The following is a 26222-nucleotide window of genomic DNA, read 5'->3' as shown; positions in this document are numbered from 1 at the left end:
GGAAGACACAATGAAAGACACTTCATCTTTTAAAATAATGTTAAATTTGACATTTGAGTCTCAGAGCAAATAATGCAGATGTGTCATCCATAAATCTCCATCTCGCACTTCTCTGCTGTGGTAGTTGGGTATTATGTATGTTCAATACAGCACTGATGTGGGGGAAGGCATGGTACTGTTATTGATAATACTGATATATGACTTTGATTTCCCATACTCACACCCGTCTTAATAAGCAACTGCGACAATACCACAAAGATTACAAGCAGAAAGGTAAAGCAGCAACAGACCAAGGCTATATATAAACTTGAAAAGAGGTAGCACATTAAGACCTGCAGCAGCTAAATCTCAAGAAAAACTGGATTTAAGTGTCTAACTAACGAAGAAAGGAAAATATTTATCTCCATATTGCAACTGGCCATAAATGAAGATCACAGTTTATACAACAACTGTTTCTCCATTTCCATTCTCAAGCATCCTCTTTGCAAAACTGATATAGAAATAAAATGTCTGAAAGTCTTATCTGTTATATAGTTTGTAGTTTCAGCCTAGAACACTGGCACTCATTGAAGGGTAGACGTTCCACCTTGCCATTTAGTAAACTGCTTAGCAAAACACAGTGATGACATTTGTATAAACAAACTTAAATTTCACATTATCTCGTTCCTTTGAAGTGCTTTGACAGCACAAAGGAGCTCACTTTTGACTTCAGTTTGCCTGTCACATATTCCATAGGCAGTAGAAATAAAGTATTTTCTAGTTAATACAACTCTACTTACTCTCTCTCTCTTTTTTTTTTTTTTTTTGAGGAAGATAGTGCGAGTTGGGCTTTGAGATAGAAATCATTAGGTTGAAGCACTAAAAAGGATACCACATTTTATAAATTAAATTTTTAAAAAGATGTTTAAAAGTTAGCTTTTTTCCTCCCTAGGAACTGAAAAATTCTTCACATTCAGTTTTTACTAGATGCAGGACAGAAACTCAGAAGTATAAGATGTCCATTCCCAGATCTAGGAGGAAAATATTCCCCAGTTAATCACCAATAGTCTGATTTTGCTCAGCACTTTGAACTGCAAATGGAAGTAATCCAAATAAATTAATGGTGATAAAACTAATACATACTGTCGTCTCAGATCTGACAGTTTAGCTGTCAAAGCAGAGATTTCCCCCAAGGAACGAAGGATATCATCCCTTTCTTTAGGCTCCTCGCATAATTCTGCAACTTTCCTTGCTTCAGCCATAATTCCCCGAATATGTTCTTCTCCTTCGCTGCCCCCATTAGGATCTGCAAGCCAATTCTTAACAGAAAAAAGTTGTGTACAAGTGAAGATAAACAGTAATATTATTTCTATAGAGCCATTTAAACAAAAAGAAATACCAATGCAGCTTTCAAAACTTTATTTAACAGAAAATACTTTTCAAAAGCAATTTCTGTTTATTAGATACCATTAAGTTGTTCTACTGTCTGGCAGATTTTCTGTTTTTAAAAAGATGTCGAACTAGATGAAATCTACCCAAAGATTTTACATTCTCTCTCTCCCAAACATTTGCCAACAGTATTTTCAGAAGTAAAATTTAACCTGTGGCTTTAGAGACTCATGATCTGGCTTTCAGAAAAAAAAAAGTAAACAGATGCCCTTGTGCACAGTGTGGCACTCTTTACACAGCTATTCCTACAGAGTCTCATTATAATTTAATTCTATATACGTATAATATTAATGTATATTCATATATATATGTAAGTATATACACATCCACACATTTAGATAAGATATGTATAGAAGGTTCATTATTTGATGACCATCATCATCACTGGAGAATAGGCTGACCATCGAGGGAGATTAAGAATTACAAAAATGAAGGATCAACTTAAAAAAAAAAAAAAGTAGTTCCATTAACATGGTTTTGCTTTTGTCCTGAATATGAAGTTCTAAATCCTGAACTCCACTCTCATATAGAGCCAAATAAAAGGACTCTGGTTTTACCCACAGCTAAATCTGTGCGGTCTGAAACTCCTCTACTCTTTTCTTTAATAAGATCAGATTATGTCCAAACATAAGGTGTTGCCTCATTTTAATTTCATAACCTTGAAATTTTTATCAATGCTAAAAAAATTATGGAAAAAAAGTCATAAGCTGTAGCAAAACTCATGGCACCCTGTAAATTACTGAACTGAAGCTTTTTCTTTGTAAAAGCAAGCATCCTCTATACATTCTTCCTAACAAGTAACTGTGTTGTGTTTGGAAACAACTACAATAGTTCAGTATAACAGCTCTAACAGTAGTAATGTAATCATGTTCTGAAGTATCCATTAAATTATTAGAGGTACCTGAGCAGCATCAATCTTCTTAGCAATTGCCTGCTTCGAGTTTGTCATGGCCTCCAATTTGCGGGCTGCATTCTCCACCTTGGCAGTGAGCAAATCCAGACCTTGTGACACTTGCTGTGCTTTCTGCATAGCCATGGGTGTAGCACCCTGTCCTCTGCCCAAGACAAAAAGAGCATCACAGATCCAGCTCAGGATTGAACAAAGAAAGCTCTTTTCTCATGAAGAGGCAATAAAAATTGTTTATGAACATTCCCAGAAATTATTACAAGAGATACAGTACCTAATCCCCTTCCCCCCAGGAAAACAAAAATAACTGAGAAGGAACACCACAAGAAGAATTTAAAACTAAGAGCGTATCTTCCCCTTTCCAGAATTTGACATTTAGCATCCTCAGAAGAATGAACATTTAAGATTCACAAAACAAGGCTATTTGAGGATACAGTTCCATTGAAGTATTTAGGGCAAAGCCTGTTATCTCCTCATTTATAAATTGCTACAAGTCAGTCAGAACTCATAGGAGTTATGTGTCACCCTACCTGAGGACGGCACGTCTGTAAGTGAAAATAAGATGTCTTAGTTGCCTCAGTCATGCTGACAAAGTAGATGAAAGGTATGGGCTATTAGAAAGATTTCTTAACATGGTGAAAAGGATGCTAGCAATACAAATTTACAGGATGGTAGAAAACTTGCAGTGTCCCAATGCTTAGGAGTTAAAAATTGGATAGAAAGATTACTGCAAATACATATGCCCAAGAATGTTAGTTTTGTATAAGAAATCTCATACTTCATTCCAAAATAACCTGACTACTGGGAAGCTTTTTGAGCATGTTAACTTTATCAAACTAATTTTAAAAAGACCATAGTAAGTGGAAGGATGACAAGCACATTACTGAGATGCTAAGGTGTTTACAGTCAGGAGAGGGTCTCAAGATACCTTATTTCTCACAGGCTGAGTTCAAGTTACTTACGTACTAAACCAGTGTATAAATTAACTCATTTGTTAGTAAATCTTAGTCCTGTCTCTTCCTCCACCCCAAAAAAATTCACACAATACAAAGCTTACACCAGCCACTGCTCTACTGGGGTAAAAGTTTAGCCTAATTTCTAATGCTCTTTGCAAAAACTGGTACTAAGAAGCTCCTACATTCTCTCAGGTTCATCAGCTGGAAATCCAGGTGAAGATAAACTAAAACCACTTTCTCATCCACTACCACTATTATAGGTAATATAAACAACTTTAATTAAAATATAACCAGTATTTCTGAATTTTGTTCTTTTTAGCCTTTATATAGCAAAATTACAACTCCCCAAGGAAACAAGTTATAGAACTATTCCAAGCTCATGTGCATATCATTGCAACACTTCAGAGCCTGGCAGTCTATGGATTTAAAGTGATGGCAGGAAATTTGTTCTTAAGGTAAATCAAAACACAGTTCTCCAATTAATTTGCATTTGCTCACTTCCTGCACTTCACTAGGGCCTTAAGTCAGAAGAGACACTTATTTTACCTAAAATCTTCCCACCCCCCCGCCAAATAAAAAATTCCTAACGTTTATTGCTTTTTCTGACAATTCAAAATACACATTAACGTTTAGGAGAAAATATACCACAAAACCATTACTTGTATCCCCAACATCACAATGAACAGCTTTCTAGGGTTTCCAGGTGTGGTATTTTTCAGGGGTGGGGAGGAGTGTTACAACAAAATAAAGAAACCAATGTTACAGCACTCTAGCTTAATGATTTACTACATTGATAAGCAGCTGAAAAATTCATTCCTTATACTCAGAGGAAACTGGGTTATGGTGTTCAAACTACATGGAAAAGTTATTCTGTAGCTCATTGTCTTTATGCTTTCACAAAAAATAATTAAACTGACCAATTTCTAAGGAGGATACAGAAAACCAATAAAAGGCTCTGATTAAATAAAAACTCTATGCAAGAAATGCACATGTGACTGATAAACAATTTCAACGACTACTGCTTGTGGTCTAACATCCCAACAAACACCTAAAAATTAGAATATTCATGTATCTTACAGTCATTGGGTTATATCCTCTTTGGAGAAAAGACATAACAGTAGAATTGAAAATTTCACTTCTGCCTAATTTGGAGGAAGGTTGTGTGTTTGACATTAAACAAACTGAATTATTTACCTGAGCAATTTCGCTCATCATGTTATATTATTAAGATTTCACATATTTCCTACAGGTCAGGAGTGACACAACTGTAAGTTCAGAAAAGCTGGTTTAGTAGTATTAGAAAACTGTCCATTAAAAGTAATAGATTTACCTAGCTCGGAGGTCAGCCAGTTGATCAGTCATCTGGCCCAGCGTTTTGCACGTTCCCAGAATCTCTCTGCGTTCTTTGCCCGCACACAGTTCTCCTGCTTTTCCAGCTTCATCAAGGATCTGCCTTATTGCTTGCTCACCAGCATCCCCTAAAATGCAATCACAGTTAGTAAAACAAACAAGACATACCTTAACGTGTATAAGTAAACTGCTAGTCTCATTGTGCCCCACCACATTAACTGTATTATGTTCAGCTGTGAGAATAATTTATCAAAACCTATGGGATATACACCAAATGTCACAACTATAATGGGACAGTATATCTGAAGCAATATAGCATAACCTTAATGTGCACCATATGTCATGTATTTCAAGTCATTTAATCATTCTGTTATCATAGCTTAATTTCTATAAATACTTCACTTATGGAATCTGTAATTCAGGCTGAGAAGGGAAATTTTTTTTAGGTAAAGAGCAGCATGGCAAGATTCATGTAGCCTTAACTGCAGCCAGTTGCAAATCTGACTTGATTTTGGCTAAAGAAGATGCAAGAACAACATTCCTTTTATTTGCAACCCACCCTGATCCCATAAGTAACACACCCATTAAAATGTGATTTGCAGTAAGTTCTACAATTCCCTTTGCATTTGTCCTTAGCTACTCAATTTTTAATAGTTTATTTCATTAACTGTCAGCGTCAATGACAGAAAGCTTTGAAAATAACTTTGAAGTTTCTGGAACTGAGTGTGGCAAAGGGAATGAGGTCAGAAGTAGTATAAACAGCAGCTCCACAGATAACAACAATTCACTTTCAACTTTTACAATTGTATTATTTTGGCTTCAATTTCCAAGGAAGTCTTTCAGATAAGGTCTTTCAAAGTCCAAATGGAACAGGCCTCTATCCAGTTTTATTTGCTTTAAAGATGCATACAAAGCAAAACCTTTACATAAGTAAAGGTGACTGTAGTTATAGTATATACAGCAGATTTTCTTGTTAAAAAAATTTATGCCAAGACTAAAGAAAAACAAAGAGATTCTGGTAGGCAAATCCAGTTACATAAATTTGAAAATACAAAAGGAGGGATTTTAAGTATTAGCAACTACTGCAGTTAAATACTGTTCAATGCAATTTATGGGTTTTTGTTTTTACTAGTGGAATGCAAAGAAAACCCATGTATGTTATACAAAGCATATTAATTAGACAATTGAAAAGAAGCAAAGCTTTCCAGGTCATTAGACACAACTTGTTCAATCTACAGTATCTAAAGAAAGGAATAAATAGAGAAATTACTTAGAATTCTAATTAGAATTTAGAAATTCCTTTCTAAAGAAAGGAGTAAGTAATAAGGAATGATCCACTATGTATGGCTTATGAATGCTTAAAGGCAGTTTTCTCTTAAACAACAGAATTATTCAGATCTTTAAAAATCAAAACACTTTGTGCTGTTTTGTTGTTTGCATTTTTTTTTTTTAATATTACCTGGAGGTGCATTTGGATCTCTCAGCCAACCTTTTGCCTGATTCATCTTTGAATCTATTAAGGCTAAAGCTCTTTTCATGGCTTCAGTGTCCTTTACAAAAGAGAAACCATCAAAATGATTATCAAAAAAATCTAAACATAAATAGTCAACACAGCTAAAGCAGACAGAAGTTCTATAAAGCACAGTCTACTCAGAAAAACAAACCCCCATATAAGCAGCTCAAAACCCATTTTTAAATTAGCAGGTCATAATCACTTCTTTCCAATTAAGACAGGCATTCTCATTTCACTCAAAATGCAGAATATATGCATGCAATTTTAGTGATTTTTCTATTCCTTTATTTACAAGTGTTTTAACTTCTAAAGTCAGAGCTCTAATAAGCACACATCTTTAGAGTTAGTTCCATTTTTTCCCTTAACATACATCAGGCTACATAGAAAAGTTGTAACAATGAAATTAAACTTTCCAAAAATGGAAATTGGCCAGTGAATTGTACTACTTAGTTCAGTGTAAGAGGCTGCACATCTGCCTTTTTCACCTACTCTGCTGCTTAAAGACAAAGAGCTGCTCTTTGCAGAAAAACAGACTGCCAGCTAATTCCTGGAATTCTCAAATATGGAGTTTAATGTCTGAGGAGACAAACACATGTATTCACAGGTGGTTGTTTTAAACTCAGAACTCCTCTGCCAGAAGCATCAGAGAAGCTGCTTTTTCAACAATTATGCTGCTATTATCCAACACCTCTGACTAGAGGAGATAGAACCATTCAGTTCTCATTTCTCTGCATATTCTTAAGTGTCCATGTGCCATCTCTCCACTAGAGGCCAGAAGTTTTCTATCTTACGCAAACAGAAAGACAGTAACAAGTACCTTAAGTAGAAAGTTGGGGAAAAGCCAAAATAGCTTTTTACTACACATGTCATGGAAATAATTTGAAATGCATCTAACATCCCATGATTAGAATGCAGATGACGAAAAGAAGCCTGGCTCTCACATTATTAACTGAATTGGACTGTTCATGTCCAACTCCTATGAAAAGGAGCCTATTAGCACCAACAATCACTATCTGGTACAGCATGCGATATCCTGACAACACTAGAGAACTGCCTGATTTTTTGTGGAGTCATTCATTCTGCATGCTTAGTCTCACTGTAAACATTTTGGCTTTTTTATTCAGCATGTTGGTCTGTCAGCTATTCATGAGATGCTATAATATAATTCAGCAACCAATTTTCAAAAAGGTTGCACAACACTTGTGGATATTTTTAAGGGCTCTTGAATCACAGCCTGAGAGAGAGCAGCAAAAGCAGAATCATTTTCACCTGGATGACTGGTTCTCAAACCTAGAAATTGAGTCTCAGAACTTCGGTCAAGACTTGTTTGAAACAAATTCAAAAGGGTAGGATATGCAGCTCGGGCTGGGAGGGGGTACATTCTTTTAAAAGCCACCTTCTCTATAGCTTGAGAATTGTGCACTGAATATACAATAAGAGACAAGTAAATGATCACAGTTAAGTATTCAAATATATATATAAACCTTACTAGCTATGAAGGTAGGCGTTACAGTTTTCCATTGTTTTATAGATGGGCTGAAGACACCTTAGTTGGGAATCACTGGTCTGCTGCAGGCCTGTCTACCCAGAAATAATTTGAAACAAAGAACAAACTGAATTTTTAAAAAGGCAACAGATGTTGCGTAGTCTGTTGATGAGATGATAGGTGTGGGATGGCTGAGAAAAGGAGAGTTGGGAAAACTGTCTTTGCCCCTCCCTTTTTACTAACACAGGCTTTTGTGTTGTCTCAGCTGCCCGCAGTGTTGCAGTTTCAGCAAAATTACACAGAAGCCTCTGAATCGAAAGTCTTGTATCAGGGGACAAAATCCAGGGTATTTTAGCTTTTACACGCATTTTGTAATTGCTAGCACTACCCAAGCAATAACTGTCCTATCATAGGAAGGCTATATATATAACTGGATTGCTCTGCAGTGTAAATCTTGCTATCCTGTGTGGCTCCCCACTCCTGTCTGCAAAATACCGTCCCCTTTTCCTGTTTAATAGAAATCTGGTGAAATTCTAGTGTAGCAGCCAAAGTGTTCCAAGACAACTTAAAGCACAGATTTCCCATCTTTACAGCTCAAACTGCCACAGCAAGGAATCCCCCTCAGCTTTAGTTTTAGTTTGTTGGGACTGCAGTTGTGGTTCCGCCACAGCTGTGTCTGGTGTCAGATACTTAGCAAGTGACAAAGATGTAGCAATCCTGAAATGTCTGGACTTATTCACCAATTCAGGCTATAAAGCAGGAAGACAAAAGTAGAAATACTCAATTTAAGCAAAACAAAGCAACTTGCTCAAGGCCTTACTGCTTGAAAGTGCCTTGATATTCCTGATTTCTGGACCTGTTTAAATGCCTTGCTCCTTCCTAAACAGCCAAATATGTTTAAAATTTACCCTTTATTTGCCAGCAGAAAATCAGTTGCAAGCAAGAAAATAAAAAAAATCCTACAGCTATCCTGCAAAAAAAGTTTCATATAGAATAGCTTTATCAGCAAAAAAAGATTCTTTCTCTTCTCTCCCCATAGTTCTCCAGATGGCAAAAGGAATTTAATTAACAAAAGCAGCACTATTACCTTTTCAAAAGAGACACAAGTTACTCAAGTTAACCAACTCGGGCATCATGGTCTGAAGGGAAAAGAGCAAGCTGGCTGATTTGCAAATCAGTTCCCAAAGCAAATGAGCACTTATCCAAGATACCTTTATTCATCGCTTCTGCCAATAGCAAGAATTTTGAGATTATTCATGGACCAGGTGGTATTGGCACTGCTTTGAAAGGGAGCAAAATAAATCCTACACAATCCCTTGTTGAATATCAAACACAACCTCTGACTCAATAAAGTGGTCCAGTCTAGTGATATCTACATTTCATTACCAAAGAAGGCAATGTTGAAGGAAATGGGCTAAGCCAGCCTTCTGGCAGAACAGATAGCTTAGTCACCATCCAGGGTTCTGTCCTGCAGGATACTAGCTGCTTCTCAATCTCCCACAACTTTTAACTCCCTGCATTTATATGGAAATGGCAGATGTTTGAATGGAGTAATACTTCAAGTTTATTTAAAAAAACCCCACTAAGAATATACGGGAGAAAGCTAAACTCCTCTGTAAAATGAAAAGTTCAAGGAAAAAACATACAAAGCTACAAATGGAAGAAATAAATACAGAATTTTTTTTTCACTATTTTGCCAGAGATCAGTATTTGCTCAGTATTTAAATTCTAAATCAGCATACTATTTTAAAAAAATCCAGTGTTGGTTCAAGTAGAGCTTATTGCAATCCAGTAACAGTAATGTGCATTTCAGAGTCTAGAAAGATCAATGAAAGAGTTAACAAAAAAGCCTTCAACTCTGGCTCCATACACTTGTTCATTCTCCACTATCTCTGGGTAGATTTTGTGATACTTCAATGTATAAACAATTCAAGATAGAATAATAAACATAAAATAAACCCCAACATCAACAGCATGTAGTACACACAAAAAAATTTCAAGGCTGTGCATCCTCAAACACATCTTAGTTTGCTCCAGAAAAGCACAGGGAAAATATTTTTCTTTTAAGTACCAGGCACAAAATACATGCAATAGTAATCTCAAATAGAATTAAAGAGGTTCTCCATCTCCTGCCCAGAAAAACAGTAAGTCAACAGTTAGACACATATGCAAATACAGGAAAAGGTCTGTAATAGGTGGCCATTAGCAAACTAGTTCCTGTTTCCTCATCCCACTGCATTTTTCAACTCAAATTCTTTGTCATAATAATGCCCCGTGCTACAGTTCCAAATTGTCAGCGTACCTTAACTCAAAAATAAATACAGCTAAGTTGTTCTCAACTCAGAACAGAATGATACTTTGATTATGCTAGTCCACACAACATATTTATGCATTATGCATAATAACCAGTATTTTACATTTGGAAATACTGCTAATACACCAACTGTTTTCTTAATAAAATCCTTTACTAATCTGCCTCACTAGCAAGAGTAGGAAGAATTTTCTAAGGCTAAATTACCAACTTTTTGCAACAGTCATTTTTTTACCACAAAAAATTCCAAATTTGTTGTGTAAAATAAAACTGTAATTGTATTTTGTGAAATACGGGAATGTTTAAATCCAAAAATAAAATGAACTGAAAAAATACACATACAAAACTGAAGTTTTAGGCCTAGACCTGAAGAATGTGAATAATTTGAACTGAAGGAAAGCTGATGGTGAAAAACTATGGAATGGACAAAATTTCTGATTTAGTAAAGCTTTCTGGGCATGCAGAAAGCTTGTTCCTGCATGACTGGACCCTTTATTTGTAGCTACAGAGACTAGTAACATAAATTAACACAAAAGCATTCAGCAAGAATGTGCTCTAAAATCCTGGGCGAACCCTAATCAGGCTCAGAAAGACAGTCTTAATGCAGTTCAGCTTGCGATTACCATTCTCTTAGTGACAGCCAATTCTACATATAGCTGGGCAGAGCTATTAAGATCCTTTTAAAACTTCTGTGTGTGTATATATAAGTATGGTGTCACAGCTGGCACACAAATAAGAAGTTGCACAGCACACAGTCTGCACACAGCACAAAATCCCACATACATGCTTTTTTGGTTTTAGTACAAGGTAGAGGTGTAGGGTGTGGAAGAAAGCTTACCTTCTAAAGGTGAGAAAGGGTAAGAAATAGGAGAACAAAAACAAAGATGCATAAAGTAGTCACAATAAGGAAGTGATGGTGACAAAATAACTCAAAAGGCAAACTAAGGATCAAGTGCCAAACAATATAGGCCAAAGTGATTTTAATACCTAGATTATGTCAATGTTAGAGTTTCTGCAAGATTTCATTTGTTAATAAGTCTGGCTTCAGGTCTCAATATTTTCTTTAAATACGTTTACAATTACCTGTTGCCCACAGCACTAACCCTTAAAAAAATCCTTTCAGCAATTTACTTCAAGGTACTTACAAAAAATGGCAGGAATTTCAGTTATGCAGCTACATTTATTTGTAAGCCCACAACAACATTTTTACGATTCTGTCTGTGAGACCTACTTTATGGTCTGCTAGACGTTTCAGCATCTTCAGTGAGTATCACTTAAGAGCACTACTTAACCCCAGGTAAGTGGTTGCAGTCACTTATACAACTTAACACTGAGTTGTAAAGAACCAGTACTGTCCATATGCCAGCTTCACAGACATCATACTTATCCAGAAAGGCTATTCAGTCTAACATATATTTCTTTGAGACAAGGCAAACATTTGAAATTTACTCCCATGTCCAGACTAAAAATGGGGCAGGGGGAAAAGGAGGAGGTGTTCAAGGAGGGATCCCCAAAAACTGACTAAAATTTCTCAACTTCAGGCCTTTTGCCCAAGGAATATGACAGCAGCCTATCTTTTCTAGTAGCATCTAGGAGAAAAATCTCAGGTAATCTAACTTATGAATGCCTAGCTACAGTTTAATGTATAGAACAGTAACTTCTATACCTAACTTTCCTCTGCCAAATATTTTTATGTAAGGTAGTTATACATAGGAAAAAAATCCTTCTCTGAGAGGAATACACTGTATTCCAGGATTTCCTAATCATGCCAAAACTAAATAAGAGAACAAATCTAAGTCTTCTGTTTGACCATTCAGTTGCAGCAAACCACTGAGCCACCTTCAAATGCCACACTCCTTTAACTTAGCTTACTGAAAGCTAGTTTTGAAAGATACATGAATACAATAAGCTCTGAAGATGTTCTTCAACCCTGAAGAGATTATACAATGTGATTATAAAGTGTTACAAACTGATGTAAAAAACCCCATCTTTCAGCAGTCTCAAACCCACAACTTTATAAGCGTGTAACACAGTTGACAAAAATTAGATTTCTCTGTACACACGTAGGTGTGAAACATACCTTGCTTGCCCAGGCATCTTCATCCCAGGAAGTGAGTTGTAATACACGGATTATTTCATTTATCTCAGCACTCATTTTCTCTACTGTGAAATTGCGATTTTTCAAGGCCTCTTCTATTCCCTGGCTTTTAGAATTTTTTGTGGTTACAAAAATCTTCATAGCTGTGAAAATACCATAGATTACAAAAAGGTATATGGCAAGATACAATCAATGCTCAAGGTGACCTCCTACTGCATTTATACAGAGGTAGTACATTTTCTTTTGCACGGCCCATTTTATCTGAGAGAGATTGTAGTTTTAATACAAGAAGCACAGTTATTTGCAATGCATACAGAAGCAATGTCAAGGCTGTTATTTTTAATAAACATAAGACATTGGAACTCCAGTTCAAAACAGACAGCAATTCAGAGTGATTATTAAAAATCAAAGCCAAAAATACCTGAAATAAGTACTGGCAATAGCTCCTTCACAGTATTCATGGAGTTTACCAGCATAACCCTATGTTCCTGATGAGTTAATTCCTGTTGTCTCTCATCAATCATTTTAGCCATCTTCGTCATTCCTACAGATTAAAGTAATTGAACATAGGTTTAAATAAAGAAATGTAATATTAAGTCTAATTTGCAACGGTTGAGCTTTCTAAACAAGAACAAAGTGTAATGAGTTATGACAACTCTATTGAAGTTTAAAACTTATTTATTATATTAGCAGCTGTTACTTAAAACACATTCCAGATGCTTCAGAGAAGTAACAGATTCAAAACCTAGCTGCTCTGCAAAGTAGAATGGACTTCTCAAAATTCTTGATTTAAAATCCCAGCAATAAAATAAGAAAATATCTGAAATGACTGCTTCAGGACATGAAGTCACTTCATGAACTCTGGAAGCTAATTTACAGGGTTTTTTTTCCTCTGCTGTTAAGACTTGATCAAAGCCTTAAGTATGAATGGCAGAAAAGGAACCACCAGGGTTTTGTCTGTTTGTTTGCCTTAAGGTTCCACCAGAGTTCAAGAATTTTATCTATTTATACTTCAGTTCTGCTAGAAATATTTCAGTGCTCTAGAATTGTGGAAAGAATTAAATTTATTCTAGAGCAAATTATTTTCAACAGCTTAGACTTATGAGGTTTACCACACAGCACATGTGTAAACTTCAGACACAGCTCCATAAAAACTTAAGCTGATTTAAATTGGTGCTGTTGTGGTCCTACTCTCTCTCCTCTAGGGGACAAAACTGGAAGAGAGCTGTATACTCTGACTGAATTACTCTTCTGCTGGTTAGCATCTTAGGCATCCTAATATAACAAAAAGGTTAAATAAACTTTAATTACAACACTGAAAAGTAGTAGAATCCCCACACTGACAGCACAGAGGAGTAAACTGGGCAGAACCACCTTTCTTTTCAAATGACAAAAGCCTAAATAGGTAATCTCATTCTCCTCTCTACTTCCAACATAAAGCCTATAAGCACTTTCTTGATTTTAAGTGTATATCTTCATATTCCTATTACTTATACAGTGCTCACATTAACAGTTGAGTTCAGATGCCCACTGATACAGCTGAGGGGAACAAGGACTACAGGCGTAAAAAGCTTGGTGGGCATGGGCTTTAAGCGTTGAGTAGCATTTAGCCCAGGCAAAAACAGTGCTTGTAGAACGTGTCAGAAGCACAAGATTAGCTATTTATTCAGAACAGTGTGAGTTTAGAGAAGATTATTTGCAATAAAGGTACAAGTCTACATCTCACTCTAAGAAGTTAAGATACTTGCCCAACACTTATTACCTCTATCATACACACTTAACAGCAAATTATGTCTGTGAGGCTCACTGGAAAGTCACAAATGCTTGTGACTGAGACAAATAGAGTAAACTGAAGTTTGGGGAAACTTCCATTTTAAAGACATGGAAGACAATGACCACAGAGAAACTGAAATTGTATATACCCAGTCAAAGAACAAGTTTCATGGAAAGAGAAGATTGCCCTTTTTGCTTCATCTTTTCCTGTTCAAAATGAGGCAAAATCTATTCAGTTGAAGGTAACTTCTCATGGGACATAAAAAAAAAAGTTTACAGAACACTCTACCTTCATATGGTACTTAAGTTTTTCACATCTAGAAACAGGGTAAAGTACACACACGTCAAACAAAAACCAGGATAATCAACAAACATGCCCTGTGACATGAGAGCCGCCTAGTCATCTAATTTATGAGCTAGTTATTTTTATATTATATATGTATTCTTATTTATATATATAAAATACTAACTAGATCCCTGCTCTATTTATATAAACATTCTTTAAGTTCAGTGTAACTTTAATTCCAACATCTTCCTACGTTACCTCCAAAACACCTACATTTTATAGCATGCTTTTGTTAAAAATACCTAAACTACTTTATGCATGCTGAAACTAGAACATTTGGAGTAGATGACAGAGATTAGCATTAGGTTTCCTGTATAGGAACCCAGTGCTTCACTTGACAATCACTTACTTCCACCAGTGAAAGTGTGAGTTAACACAGTGAAGCATCAAATAATGAACAAAAAGAATTTCTGTAACAGCTGGGCTTTTGTATTATACTGCAAGACAGTTATTTCTGCAACCTCATTAAGATGCTAACACATGACATGCAGCTCATACTACTCCAAGAAATTCCTACTAGGCCTAACCATGTCAGCACAGACATTTTATTAGCTTAATGGACTTTATAGCTGTGACTGCTTAATTACACAGCTTTTTCAGTTTTTTTGTTGTACTCTCACTAATGCATGTTTACTTCTCTCACAGTGTAGGGATTGGGAAAGTATAGTACATACCATCTGTGTAGTGCATTTCATTTACCAACATGCTGACTCTTCTGCATTATTAAGAGAGAATATGAATCACAAAATAGCCATCATTCACCCTCTAGTTTAAAATTCTTTCCAACAGACACTGTTAAAGTAACTGCTTTATCATTGTCTAAACACTCAAAACTTGGGTGAGGAAGGTGCTGGGGGGAAAAAGAGGTAGTGGAAAAGACTATACTTAGTATGTTTATGATAGGCTGTAGTGAATCAAACCTGGCCCTAGATTCTTTGTGTATGTCACCAAATCCTCCATAGTCTCTACTACTTCCGCCACAGTCAGATATTCCAATATTCCTTTGCAGACACGGATGATTTTACGGACCTAAAAAAGGAACATTCCATCGTTTATTAGATGAAGCTAGGTTACACCTGAATCAGAAATGCAAGCCTATTATTAGAACAAAAGAGGTACAGCATTTGCTAACATGACATATGGGCAATCACAAAGGTCTGGGATACTAATTAAGTTACCCACAATGCTATTACTCAGGAGTGCTGTATTGACAAAGACAATATTTAATCAGCATTCCACCACTCAAGTGCAAAATCTTACTTACAGTGTTTTAACTTCATATGATAAATGAAGGAGAGTATTGAGAAAATAGATTATAAGGAAGTGCACTTAAGTATTCTGGCATGCTTGAAGTTTTTCATTGCAACTTAAATCACAAAGCAAAACTACCTAGAAAGCAGACTCCAAGCTTTCAGAGGAAATATTATTCACCATACAGATTTACATATGGATAAAACATTATCCAGCATTCCAGTGGGAAAGGTAAATCCAACATCTTACGATTTCCAGAAAAATTTGTAAAGACTGCACTTTATTTACCTCTGGATATCTGCCTCAGCTTAACTTTTTCAGTTCATACTTGATTCTTTGTCAGTTAATCTTCTAACCTCCTGAGCCATATTATTTCTGACAACACTGCATACAATTCTCATTGAAGAATGAGTTAATTAACACTTAATTAATATCAACCACATGCAGTGTTCAGTCCCTAGAATAGATCATAGTTTCCTCTAAAACTCATTTCAGTTTTGTCCCAATGTTAGTTTATCTTGAAATATAGTAGGACAGAGACATGCCAACTTTTTGTGAAAAGTCAATCATTCCAAACTAATACTTTTCTTTTGGTTAACATGCAGCTGTCAGACTAGTTCAATGAAACATTAACTCCACAGAAGTCAACTCATTTCCTAAACACTGGAAGCAGGGAGATTAAAAGCTATTAACTTCCTTGAAATTCTGTTCTATAACACTTCGTAGTATCTATTAAAAACCAATTAAAATAATGAGTAATAACGAGTGTCACAGAAAAACCCCATAGCATTCTCCTCATTTCAGAGGAATGTGTGAACAGTACCATGAGCTGATTAAGTAAGACACAAGGATGCCATGTTAGACTACTCAGAAAAGCAGGAAGACTAACATAATTTCACAAATTAACAGATTGTTGCACAGGTAAAATTTAGAATTAACATCAGCATTTCTAACAGAGAGAGCTTCATTTCCTCACAATAGCATGATATAAGCTATTCAGAAATGAGTAAGACTCCACATTCCCAGAAAGAGGATCACAGGAGTAAGTAAGATTTGTAACAAAGAATCATTTTCAAATATAAGACACTCAAAACCTCATTTTTAAGTTTCCTTGCAACTGGCTTTTTTGTCCATCTGAAGATGGAAAAACAGCACCTCTGAGCCACTTCTTGGCTTGTGCAGCAGCCAAAACATAGCAATAGCAACAGCTACATCTATCAGAACACATCTTCTGGCTGACCAGCCAGACAGTCCACATTTGTTTTACCTTCTGTGCCCCAAGGTCAATTAAATTGCCACAGCTAATGGGTCAGACAGACATGTTAGGAAGTAGCCTTTTCAGTGAAGGGATACAGAGAATATAAGGATCAGTAATGGGTATGGTGAAGGGAATACAGAAAAGCATCAGGAAGATGAAAGACAGGGTTGATGGAATGTGGCCTTTTTGAGGAATAATCACAGGCAACGCCTAAACATTATGTCATACAGAGATGCTCTTAACAAAACAGAGCAAAAAGCCTAAGCTGCTTCTGACAGAAAGGAATGCAAAATACACTTCCAATCAAGCTAAAACAATCAAAACCACGCTCATCTACTCAATAGTTTAGATTAGATAATTCGGTTAGGTGGATACTGAATTAATAATACTATTGTGCAGATACCTATGTCAGTCACGTTGAGATTCCTACCTCTGCTTCATCAAATGTCAGAAGTAAGTCTGACGTTCCAGAAAGGATGCCTCTGGATCCATCAATTAGATAGTCACGGGCTGGTACTGAATAAGGATCTGCTTGCAGCATCTGGGCTGCCCGAACAAGTTTGGTGCAGGCATTCTCCACTCTGTGGAAAGTCATCAGACAAAACTTGCTGATTAGTGTATGCCTACATGACAACAGACTTGAGAAAACGCTGCATTTGTTTTTAACTTTACTACTTAAAGCACTGCAAGCAAAATTACCATTCTACACCTTTATAGTTTAAAAAGCAAGAGCATTTATTGTATTTATTTTAACAAGAAAGTAACCAGCAACTGTCTGACACAGTTTTTCAGAAGTCACTTACTCTTTCAATACAGGGAATATTTTAAGTATCCCATGTACAACAGTCAATACAGTAACATTAAAGAGAGGTCCAAACATGGCAAAACACCTTTCATTCTTAATGATGAGGGCAGAGGACAAAACAATTATTCCTTTTGGTTTTCACAATCAAAGTAATTTCTGACATTTATCAGCCTTGTATTTGTATTGTCATTCAAGAAGGGATTGCTATTAATAAATATTAAATTATAGCTACACATTAAAAAAAAAGAACATAGTATTAAGAAAACCAAGACACTGTGCCTTGCTTGTTGAAGCTGCAGTCCAGCTCTTCAGAGTGTTAACACTCATGACAGAAATAGCATTTTAAAATAGCCACGAGGTTTAATGATAAGGAATGAATTTCAAATGCAACTTGCAATTCTAGACTTAAAAACAGAAAGGTTTTGCAAGATATTACAGTATGTAATTACAGTAACACAGAAGGTACTACAATAAGCAAATGAGCTCTGAAATTAGGTTCCATCATCCCATTTAACACAACAATTTTAAAATAGCAAGAAGTGGAACATTTAAAAGCTTTCATTTTTGTTCTTGTCATTACTTCATGACAGCTTAGAGAAATACAACATTCAGACTTCACTTCCTTGTAGCTATGCTACTCACTACTGTAGTTATTGACTACACTGACTATGACTTTCCTTCATTCCCTCTCATTTCTGTGACAGAAATATAAGTGTAGTCTAATACATAGGCTCCATGCATGTGAGTGTCATGTGCTAATTCAAGTTACACACGGTTCCAACAAACATTAAACCCTTTTATTACAGCAATACTATCTCTTATCCCAACTTTTTCTTGCTTGTCATACAGCCCATTTTCTCTGGACCACTCAGACACACTCTTTTATAATACTTCCAGTTAAGTACTACTGGAAAGTTACACAATTATCCCATTTTTTTGCCTACACTCCTTGTTAACACAAATGGCAGAACTTATTGGTTACATCTAAACTTAACTATACTAGAAATAAGACCCTCATTACAGGAAAACATACTTTTTTCAGAAAGTAAAGTTTTCACCTAATGGCTCTCTAGAGTAGATCGAATTGGAACAGCTGACCTTATAATAACCTGCTCTTTAGTGAGACATCTGCTCAGCACATCAGATGGTGGTAATTCATAACTGAGTAAGAAAACACAGGAGGACTTCAAGGCAGAGAGTGGGAATGGTTTGCTCATTACTATGCAATGTACTTATTTGCATTATCAAAGTCAACTGACTTCACTAAATTAGATTTCCACACTTGCTTCTCAAGTTTATTCTTTTCAAGTCTGCCAAGAAAGGAATTAAACAAATTACCTATTCAGCCAGCTCAGAGCTATAGGCTCAGAAATACTTAATTTCCTACAGATCAATTTCATGGTCATCTGTTTAATACTAATAATTATCTTAAGTCTGTCATTTTCATTTGTAAAGAAAGGAATTAACATAAATGTGTATTACCCCAGAAGTCACCATAATTAATAAAAATAAAGTTTATAAAGATTCTAAGTTTTCTTCTACAGTTGTTAGAGTCAAACCTCCAAAAGGTAAACTTGCATTTTACTTGTACAATATCTACTTTATAGAAACTTCCTAATGCATTTGAAATACTTCAGGAGTGTGCCCTCTGTATAAAAAAGAAGAGTGTTGCTTAAAAACCAGACACCCTCCATCCCCTGCAAAGCATACATGCTAGGAAACAAAAGATTAGAATTTGTGGAAAAAAGTAATCAAATTACTTTCATTTAAGAGAAAAAAAACACATCAAACCAAGCAACATTAAAGATATTCACTTGAATAAACTGCATGTTCTGTCACAAGAATCAAACACATTCAAAAGTTTTGAACAGAAGCTCATTGCTATGGTGAATTTTCTAATCCCTGTATCATAACACAACCTGAAAAAAACCCATCTTTATAAAAAATGTATATTTATTTTTGAGGCATGATTACAACAAAGCTATGTTAACATCAGCCAAATTCTCTGTGGAGAAGACACAAGTCATTATATTTCCAACCATACTACTTTTGGTAAGCAATCAGCTCCATTCCCGTTAGTGTGTTCCTTATGAAATGCGAGGGAAAAAACTTCGCTTATGCTAAACTAGCATTTTAGTTTTTAGGATTGACTCCTGCTTTTCCCAGAGATGCCTGCCCAAAAATGCTAGACGACGTCTTTGATGTTTGAAGAATGCTTGTCTTCATTTCTAATAATTTATGTTTTAATGAGTTTACTCACTACAGTCTAGATTCCTTGCAGTTCCAGAAATATAAATTAAAAAGCAAATATTTTACATGAACATTAATTTGTTAATACAGTTACCAGCAATGCAGCTCAAGCTTGACTACCAAAATAAAGTTAATATAGAATAGCACTACTGCTTGATTTGCTAAATGAGTTTGCACGTGCCAGTCAGATGTATACAAATTTTTATCCTCAGTGTAAACAAATCAGGTGTTACCCTATTCTTTGCCTAGAGACTACAGCTTTTTCTTCTTCTACAAGAGAATTATAACAAGTAATATGAACACATTGCAAAACATCTGATGTAAATTATATGCATTACTCATAGTCCCTGCTGAGTAAGACAATTTAGATAAAGAACACGGCATTTTTTAACGCTAGGTCAATAGTTCCAATGTGGTTTATGTCAAAAGCAAGCAGAGGGATGCATGATAGCTTCTCAGCAAATTATTCTGCTGCACAATCATACTCCTACTGAAAAACTTCACAAATTACCATCATATATATTGATTACCAACCCCCAATGCCAGTCTCTGGCAAGCCCAAACCCAAATCTTTGAAAGTAACAAACAGATCATCTCCCTCATCCTCCAAGAGCAGTTCCTTCAAGACTGGTCATTCTTACGAATGAAGAAAATACAGCCAGGGCATGCGGTGCTAGTGCATGTGCACCGCTCCTTACCCCAGCATCCCCCTGCCAGTACAAGTTCTGCTGGAGCCCGCCCTTAAAAGAGAAATGCCAAATCCTGAACTAACACTTTAGAAACAAAAATCCCTCCTCCCAGTAGAGAGAAAAAAACAAAACAAACCAACCCTCATCTGTTTCACTTCCTGCATTCAAATCCTGTCCTTTAATGCAGGAAAAGGTAACACCCCCTTGGCAGCTCACCTGACTGTCACTTGTCCCTACAACACAGGTACCAGTGACAATACAATCCATAGGGCTATCAAGGAACTCTTAACATGCACTAGTTCATTTTGATATAAACTCCAGAATAACAAAAAAAAACCCCAACAAATGCAATAGATTATAATTCATAAAGGCCACTGAACATTCCTAACTCATGTTACTGCATCTAGGATAGTACGTACTATGTGGAGTAGGTTTCATTACTGTGACAGATAGCTTGTTTCCCATTTTTCATTATATCATAATTCAAGCAAGTCATGAATTGCTGCAGAAAAATTGTTGCACTCAGCATAAAGTGGTACTATTCATCAGTGGTGGTAACATATTTCTACAGTAATCTAGCTATTTAAGTCTCCACAATCTGCTAAGTGTTGATCAAAGGCTGGTTACAATAGAGCAATTAAGAAAATCTCTTTTCCTTAATCCCTTACTTGACTAGGTGAAGGAGAAGCTGGAAATCAACTTAAAACTCTACACATCCTAGAAAATGAGCACGTGTTTGTATATAACTCATTAAGAAGCAAGAAAAAAGTTTTCGTCTCATTTCAACACATAAACACTCCCTCAAAAAAAGAAAAAAAAAAAATCAAACCCCTCTACACCCAAACAAGGTCACACACCAGGAACACAGCATAATAAACACTGTAGTGGATTTTATCAAAGGCCCATTCAGCTCAGTATCCTGTCTCCAAAAGTAGCTGCAAGTAGATGCCTATGGAAGGTTAAGAACAGGAGAAACATTTATCATACTTCCTCTGGGCACTCTCCCATCCTTCAACTGTTTTCAGTTCTCAGGATCCAACCCAAACCATTCTATGAGTCTGTGATTCAAAGAATTTCAACAGTACATGACTTGCTGTACAAAGAAGCTCTCCCTATTGTTGGTTTATAAACTACTAGCTTAAAGCAATGTCCCCACCAAGTTCTTGCACAGGAAGAGATGTACAAGTTTCCATTTTCTCCATGCAACTCATACTTCCTCAGACCTTTGTCAGGGCCTCAATTCCCTCTGTCACTTTTACCAGGCTGAGGAGTTCCAGCCTACTTAGCTTTGCCTTATACAGAAGCAATTCTGTATCTTTGTTCTTTAAGTCCTCCTATGAGCTTTTTCCAGTTCTACTGCAGCCTTTCTAAAATTTAGGGACAAGTGCACACAATATTCAAGGTGTGTGAGAAAAATATACAGTGACATTTTGGTGTCTCATGCTTTCCTGATAAACCTAATATTCAGTTTACTTTCTGACCACATCAAATGGATACTCTCATCAATGTATCACAGCTTCAAGACCTTGCTCACTATTGATAATGGTCAGTTCAGAGTCAATCTTCCTCTCTGACACTAGACCTGCTGGTCTCCCACCTGTGCGTTGCTTGAGATCTTTCAAAATAATTTCACTTAATATCAAGTTATTCAGTTTAATAAGGTCCTGCTGTGATTTCCCAGAGTCATCCATTAATCTCACTACCCTATGTAAGCCTCACAGCTCATTCCTGGTTTCCAGGACATTTGTGAACATGGTGAAAAGCAGAATCCCAGCAGAGATTTCTACAGCCCTGCTGATTACCTCCTACTATTGTCAGGGATAACCAGGTAATTTTTCCTTTCACTTTCAGTTTTCTCTTTTCCATAGAACAACTTTTCTTATTACCCTGTGGCTACTTCATTTTCTTAAAAACCTTCAGACTTTGCTGAAAAGTTTAGAAATATGTTTATATTGTATCCCCTGGATTACCCTTATCCCCATTTGTGATATTTCTAACACCACCAACAGATTTGTAAAGCAGAATTTCCCTCCAGAGGAACAGCCAATTCATCCAAAGCAAATAATATGTATTTGTTGGGATCTGTTAATTCTCTTCTCTAGTATAGAATTTCTAGTCATTTGCTAAAAAGGTATGTCAGACCTATAGAGCTCCTGTTGTCCAGATTCCCCTAGAAAGTTTCTCAGGCAGTAGTATCACCTTGACTGACATACTGGTGGTCTCAAGCGAGAGACTGTACTTCACTAATAATTTAACTATTTCATTCTTGAAATCTTACGCTAATACAAGTTGGTCCCAGGCATTTTTTAAATAATTCATTTTGTCAACCTACAATGCAACAATCTAAATACTTTTTCACTGCCTAACAATTTTTTCCCTTAGACATCATCCCTGTTCTCCATTTTAGTATTTTCTTAGTTGCCTCAATGCTTTCTTGTTTTGCCTATCTGCCTGTTTTGTGTTTGGGAATACAGTAAAATATTCAGTTATTCTGTACATTTCAGACAACACCAATAGAGAGGTCACTACATTCAGTAGGCTGTAGGGCAAAGTCATGTAAGAGAAAGTTTGTCAGTTGGCAGGAAGAAGCTTGGCAATTCCACAATAAAAAGTGATGCATGATTTTTAGGCAGCAGAAGGAGAAAGTCAGTTGTCCTTGACACCAAGACATGAAATTAAAGAGTGTCAGTCACTGCTCTTCAAATGTCTTTGATTTCCAGGCAGCTACATCATGCATCAGCTGCCTGTACTGAGAAATTCACACTTTTCCACCAACCAAATTAATAGAAAACATTGAGAACATCACATTATTTCTGACAGTTAGGCAAAACTACAACAGCACATAGGTAAGTACCATTGTTACGTTTTGGTGTTTTTTTAATTTTATTTTTCAAATAAGAAATACCCTAGATATGTACCTGTATATACAGAATGTAACAGGAAAAAGTCACTGCTGGCAGAAATGTCATTCCTGACAAAGGTCAGCCTCAAGACACCAAAGAGCTATTAAAACATGACAGTATTTTCTAATCTGTACAGCAGAAATTAATAACAATGATCTATCATTGGAACAGGTTTCCTGGACCTAAAATAGAGGATTTACAATAAAATTAGATTACTTGATAAACGCTGGTGGCATATCCCTTTTCAAGATCTGGTCTTCTGTTGTCTGCACAGTCTCTTTTCCAACCTGCAGAAAAAAGAAGTCATACTTAAGATTCAGAATTTCACTGTAAAGCTTAGATGAAAACAAATAGACACAAAAAATTTTATTTGTACTAATGGTAATTCCTTTTGCTAGGGCTGCTGTTGCTGTGTCTATTTTTGAGACCACTATATACTGTGGCTTGTCTAACGCTTTAGCAATCATACATTGTTTCCTGCCAACATCCCTACTAAATTAACTTTGGGGGCGATACTTTTCCCACTCTCCATAGAAACAATACTATTTGTTTGCTGCATTTAGTTGTAAAAACTTAATCACTGAACTCCGTAGGCTGCCCTCCCTCCTAATCCCCACAAGTCAGAAATCAAGTTCAAAGTTAAAAAAAAAAAAAAATAAAATTACCCCATTTTGCTATTCAACATAGTCTATTAGAAAAGTGTAGTTAATTACTCAGAATACACCGCACATCCACACCACCCTTTAGGCAAAAATAATTATGCAGAAGCTAATAAACAGAGTAAGATCTGGAGTTTTCTGTACACTAGCTCTTGTGTTATACAGTAGAAGTCTTTATAATTGGTAGCTGGCTCTCTGAACTGTGAGATCACCAACTTGACAAAATATTTCCAGCTCCTTTGTTCACTGTATTTTCCAGCTGAATAAGCTATTCAGAAAGGCATCACAAAGCAGAAGGTCTTTAACCCAGACACTAGTTTGTGTTAAGAGCTGCCAGGCCTGCTCAAGCTAGACAAGATAGCCCTGAAAATCCCTGATCAGCTGCTGTTTAAAGATTTGCTGGTTTCTGACAGAAGTTGTAGTGTGCCAGTATGCTCAGCACTTACCAATTCTAATGCTGTACAGCCTTCCAGAAGTACCATTTCCTTGCAAATTTATGCTGCTTGCCAAAAACTATGTCTCCCTAGTCTGGTCCTTTTCAAGAGGACTTTAGGAAAGTATGTTGGCCCTGGTACTTTATTTGGTTCAAACACACAGTCAGCCTAGACGTCAATTTTTTTTTTTTAATATATTTTATTTTTTAAATCTATTAATACTAGACTCACAAGTAGTCACCTAGCTATGTATAAGTAATGAAAGGAAGAGCAGACAGGAGGTTAAAGATCTGCAATTTTATGATAGGCTTCTGTTTCTTATGTTCAGTGTAGGCTCACTAATAGCCATGCCCCCTCCTAAAACAGAACACTGCAGCATTGCTTTGACTCCTAAACTTCATGGCAATGCCTCAGGAGCACACTTACAAACGTAGCTCATGCTGTTTCTTGGGACAGGGTTGCATGACACACCAGAGATTTTGCCTGCTCTAATTACTTCCATTGAATTAATGAAACATACTCTTTGTATTTCTCACATGTTTGTATGCACACATGCATGATCAAGATGACACAGAAAAGGAGTAATTAGCATAAGCTCTGAATTAAACATCAGAGAATGCTGTCTCCAGATGAAAATGAAGAATACTATTTTATTTCCAAAGAACCATGCTTTCAAGATTTATTTCTCTTGCAGCCATATCAATCTGCATATAGTTCAATATATTTAAAAAATATGTATTTCTGATAATACACAGTTTTTAAAGAATGCATGAAAAAAGTTTACAACAGGATGAACTTCAATTTGAAGGTCATTCTAACAATCATTATTGGTATTTTACATTGAACAGCCAGTCAGAAGCAACCAAGAAACAACTTCTGCTCAAGTTACAATACATCAAGCATCAAGTTATTTCTTGTTTTATTAGAGCATACAAAAAGCATTTCTTCATTCAGTCTGGAAAGCATAAGTCCCTCCTATAAGACGATATATCTAGGTTCACTACTCCAAGAAGCATTATCAACTAATTCTAGACATATACATACACACACATTATATGTACTTCATACATTTATACATACACAGACATATATATAGAATCATAGAATGGTTAGGGGTGGAAGGGACCTTAAAGATCATCTAGTTCCAACCCCCCTGCCATCAGCAGGGACACCCCCAACTAGATCAGGTTGCTCAAAGCCTCATCCAACCTGGCCTTGAACACTTTCAGCGAGGGGGCATCCACTGCTTCCTTGGGCAACCTGTTTCAGTGTCTGGCCACCCTCACAGGAAAGAATTTCTTCTTAATGTCTGACCTAAATCTAGCCTCTTCCAGTTTAAAGCCATTGCCCCTTGTTCTATCACTACCTGCCCTTGTAAAAAGTCCCTCTCCAGCTTTCTTGTAGGCCCCTTCAGGTATTGGAAGGCTGCTATAAGATCTCCCCAGAGCCTTCTCTTTTCCAGGCTGAACAGCCCCAACTCTCTCAGCCTGTCCTCGTAGAAGAGGTGCTCCAGCCCTCGGATCATCCTTATGGCCCTCCTCTGGATTTGTTCTAACTGGTCCATGTCTTTCTTTGCTATGGCTAGCCAGGATTTTTAGTCTTCAAATGAAAGTAACATATGGGATGAGTCAATTCCCATTTTCATTTTTTATGGGGAGTTTTAACCTCAAAACTGTCCCAAAGTGCAGAGATATTTCTCTTCCAAGTCCATCACAAAGCAGAAATACTCATTCCTCCAATAGCCTCAGCACCATATAGCACACAGGAGAAGATTTCAGGCAGTTCCCATGAGGCCCCAATTAAAA

General features: G+C 36.4%; 1 protein-coding gene across 1 annotated transcript in view; it reads right to left on the bottom strand.

The window, feature by feature from the left end:
• The window catches only part of VCL (vinculin), a gene marked incomplete at its 3' end in the record, with an annotated part of 38702 nt that extends 14237 nt beyond the window's left edge, over positions 1–24465 (bottom strand). The window contains exons 1-10 of the mRNA XM_010169932.1: positions 24430–24465; positions 23541–23611; positions 17108–17258; positions 15089–15197; positions 12471–12593; positions 12032–12192; positions 6101–6191; positions 4622–4769; positions 2330–2483; positions 1123–1298 (exon numbers count right to left, since the gene is read on the bottom strand). Coding sequence (XP_010168234.1) covers positions 1123–1298; positions 2330–2483; positions 4622–4769; positions 6101–6191; positions 12032–12192; positions 12471–12593; positions 15089–15197; positions 17108–17258; positions 23541–23611; positions 24430–24465 — 1220 coding nt within the window. The remainder of the gene's footprint in view (positions 1–1122; positions 1299–2329; positions 2484–4621; positions 4770–6100; positions 6192–12031; positions 12193–12470; positions 12594–15088; positions 15198–17107; positions 17259–23540; positions 23612–24429) is intronic.
• Positions 24466–26222: the final 1757 nt, after the last annotated feature.

The sequence above is a fragment of the Antrostomus carolinensis genome, unplaced genomic scaffold, assembly GCF_000700745.2.
Source record: "Antrostomus carolinensis isolate BGI_N321 unplaced genomic scaffold, ASM70074v2 scaffold20206, whole genome shotgun sequence".
In the NCBI taxonomy this organism is placed as follows: Eukaryota; Metazoa; Chordata; class Aves; order Caprimulgiformes; family Caprimulgidae; genus Antrostomus; species Antrostomus carolinensis.
This window is presented reverse-complemented; position numbering and strand designations above follow the sequence as displayed.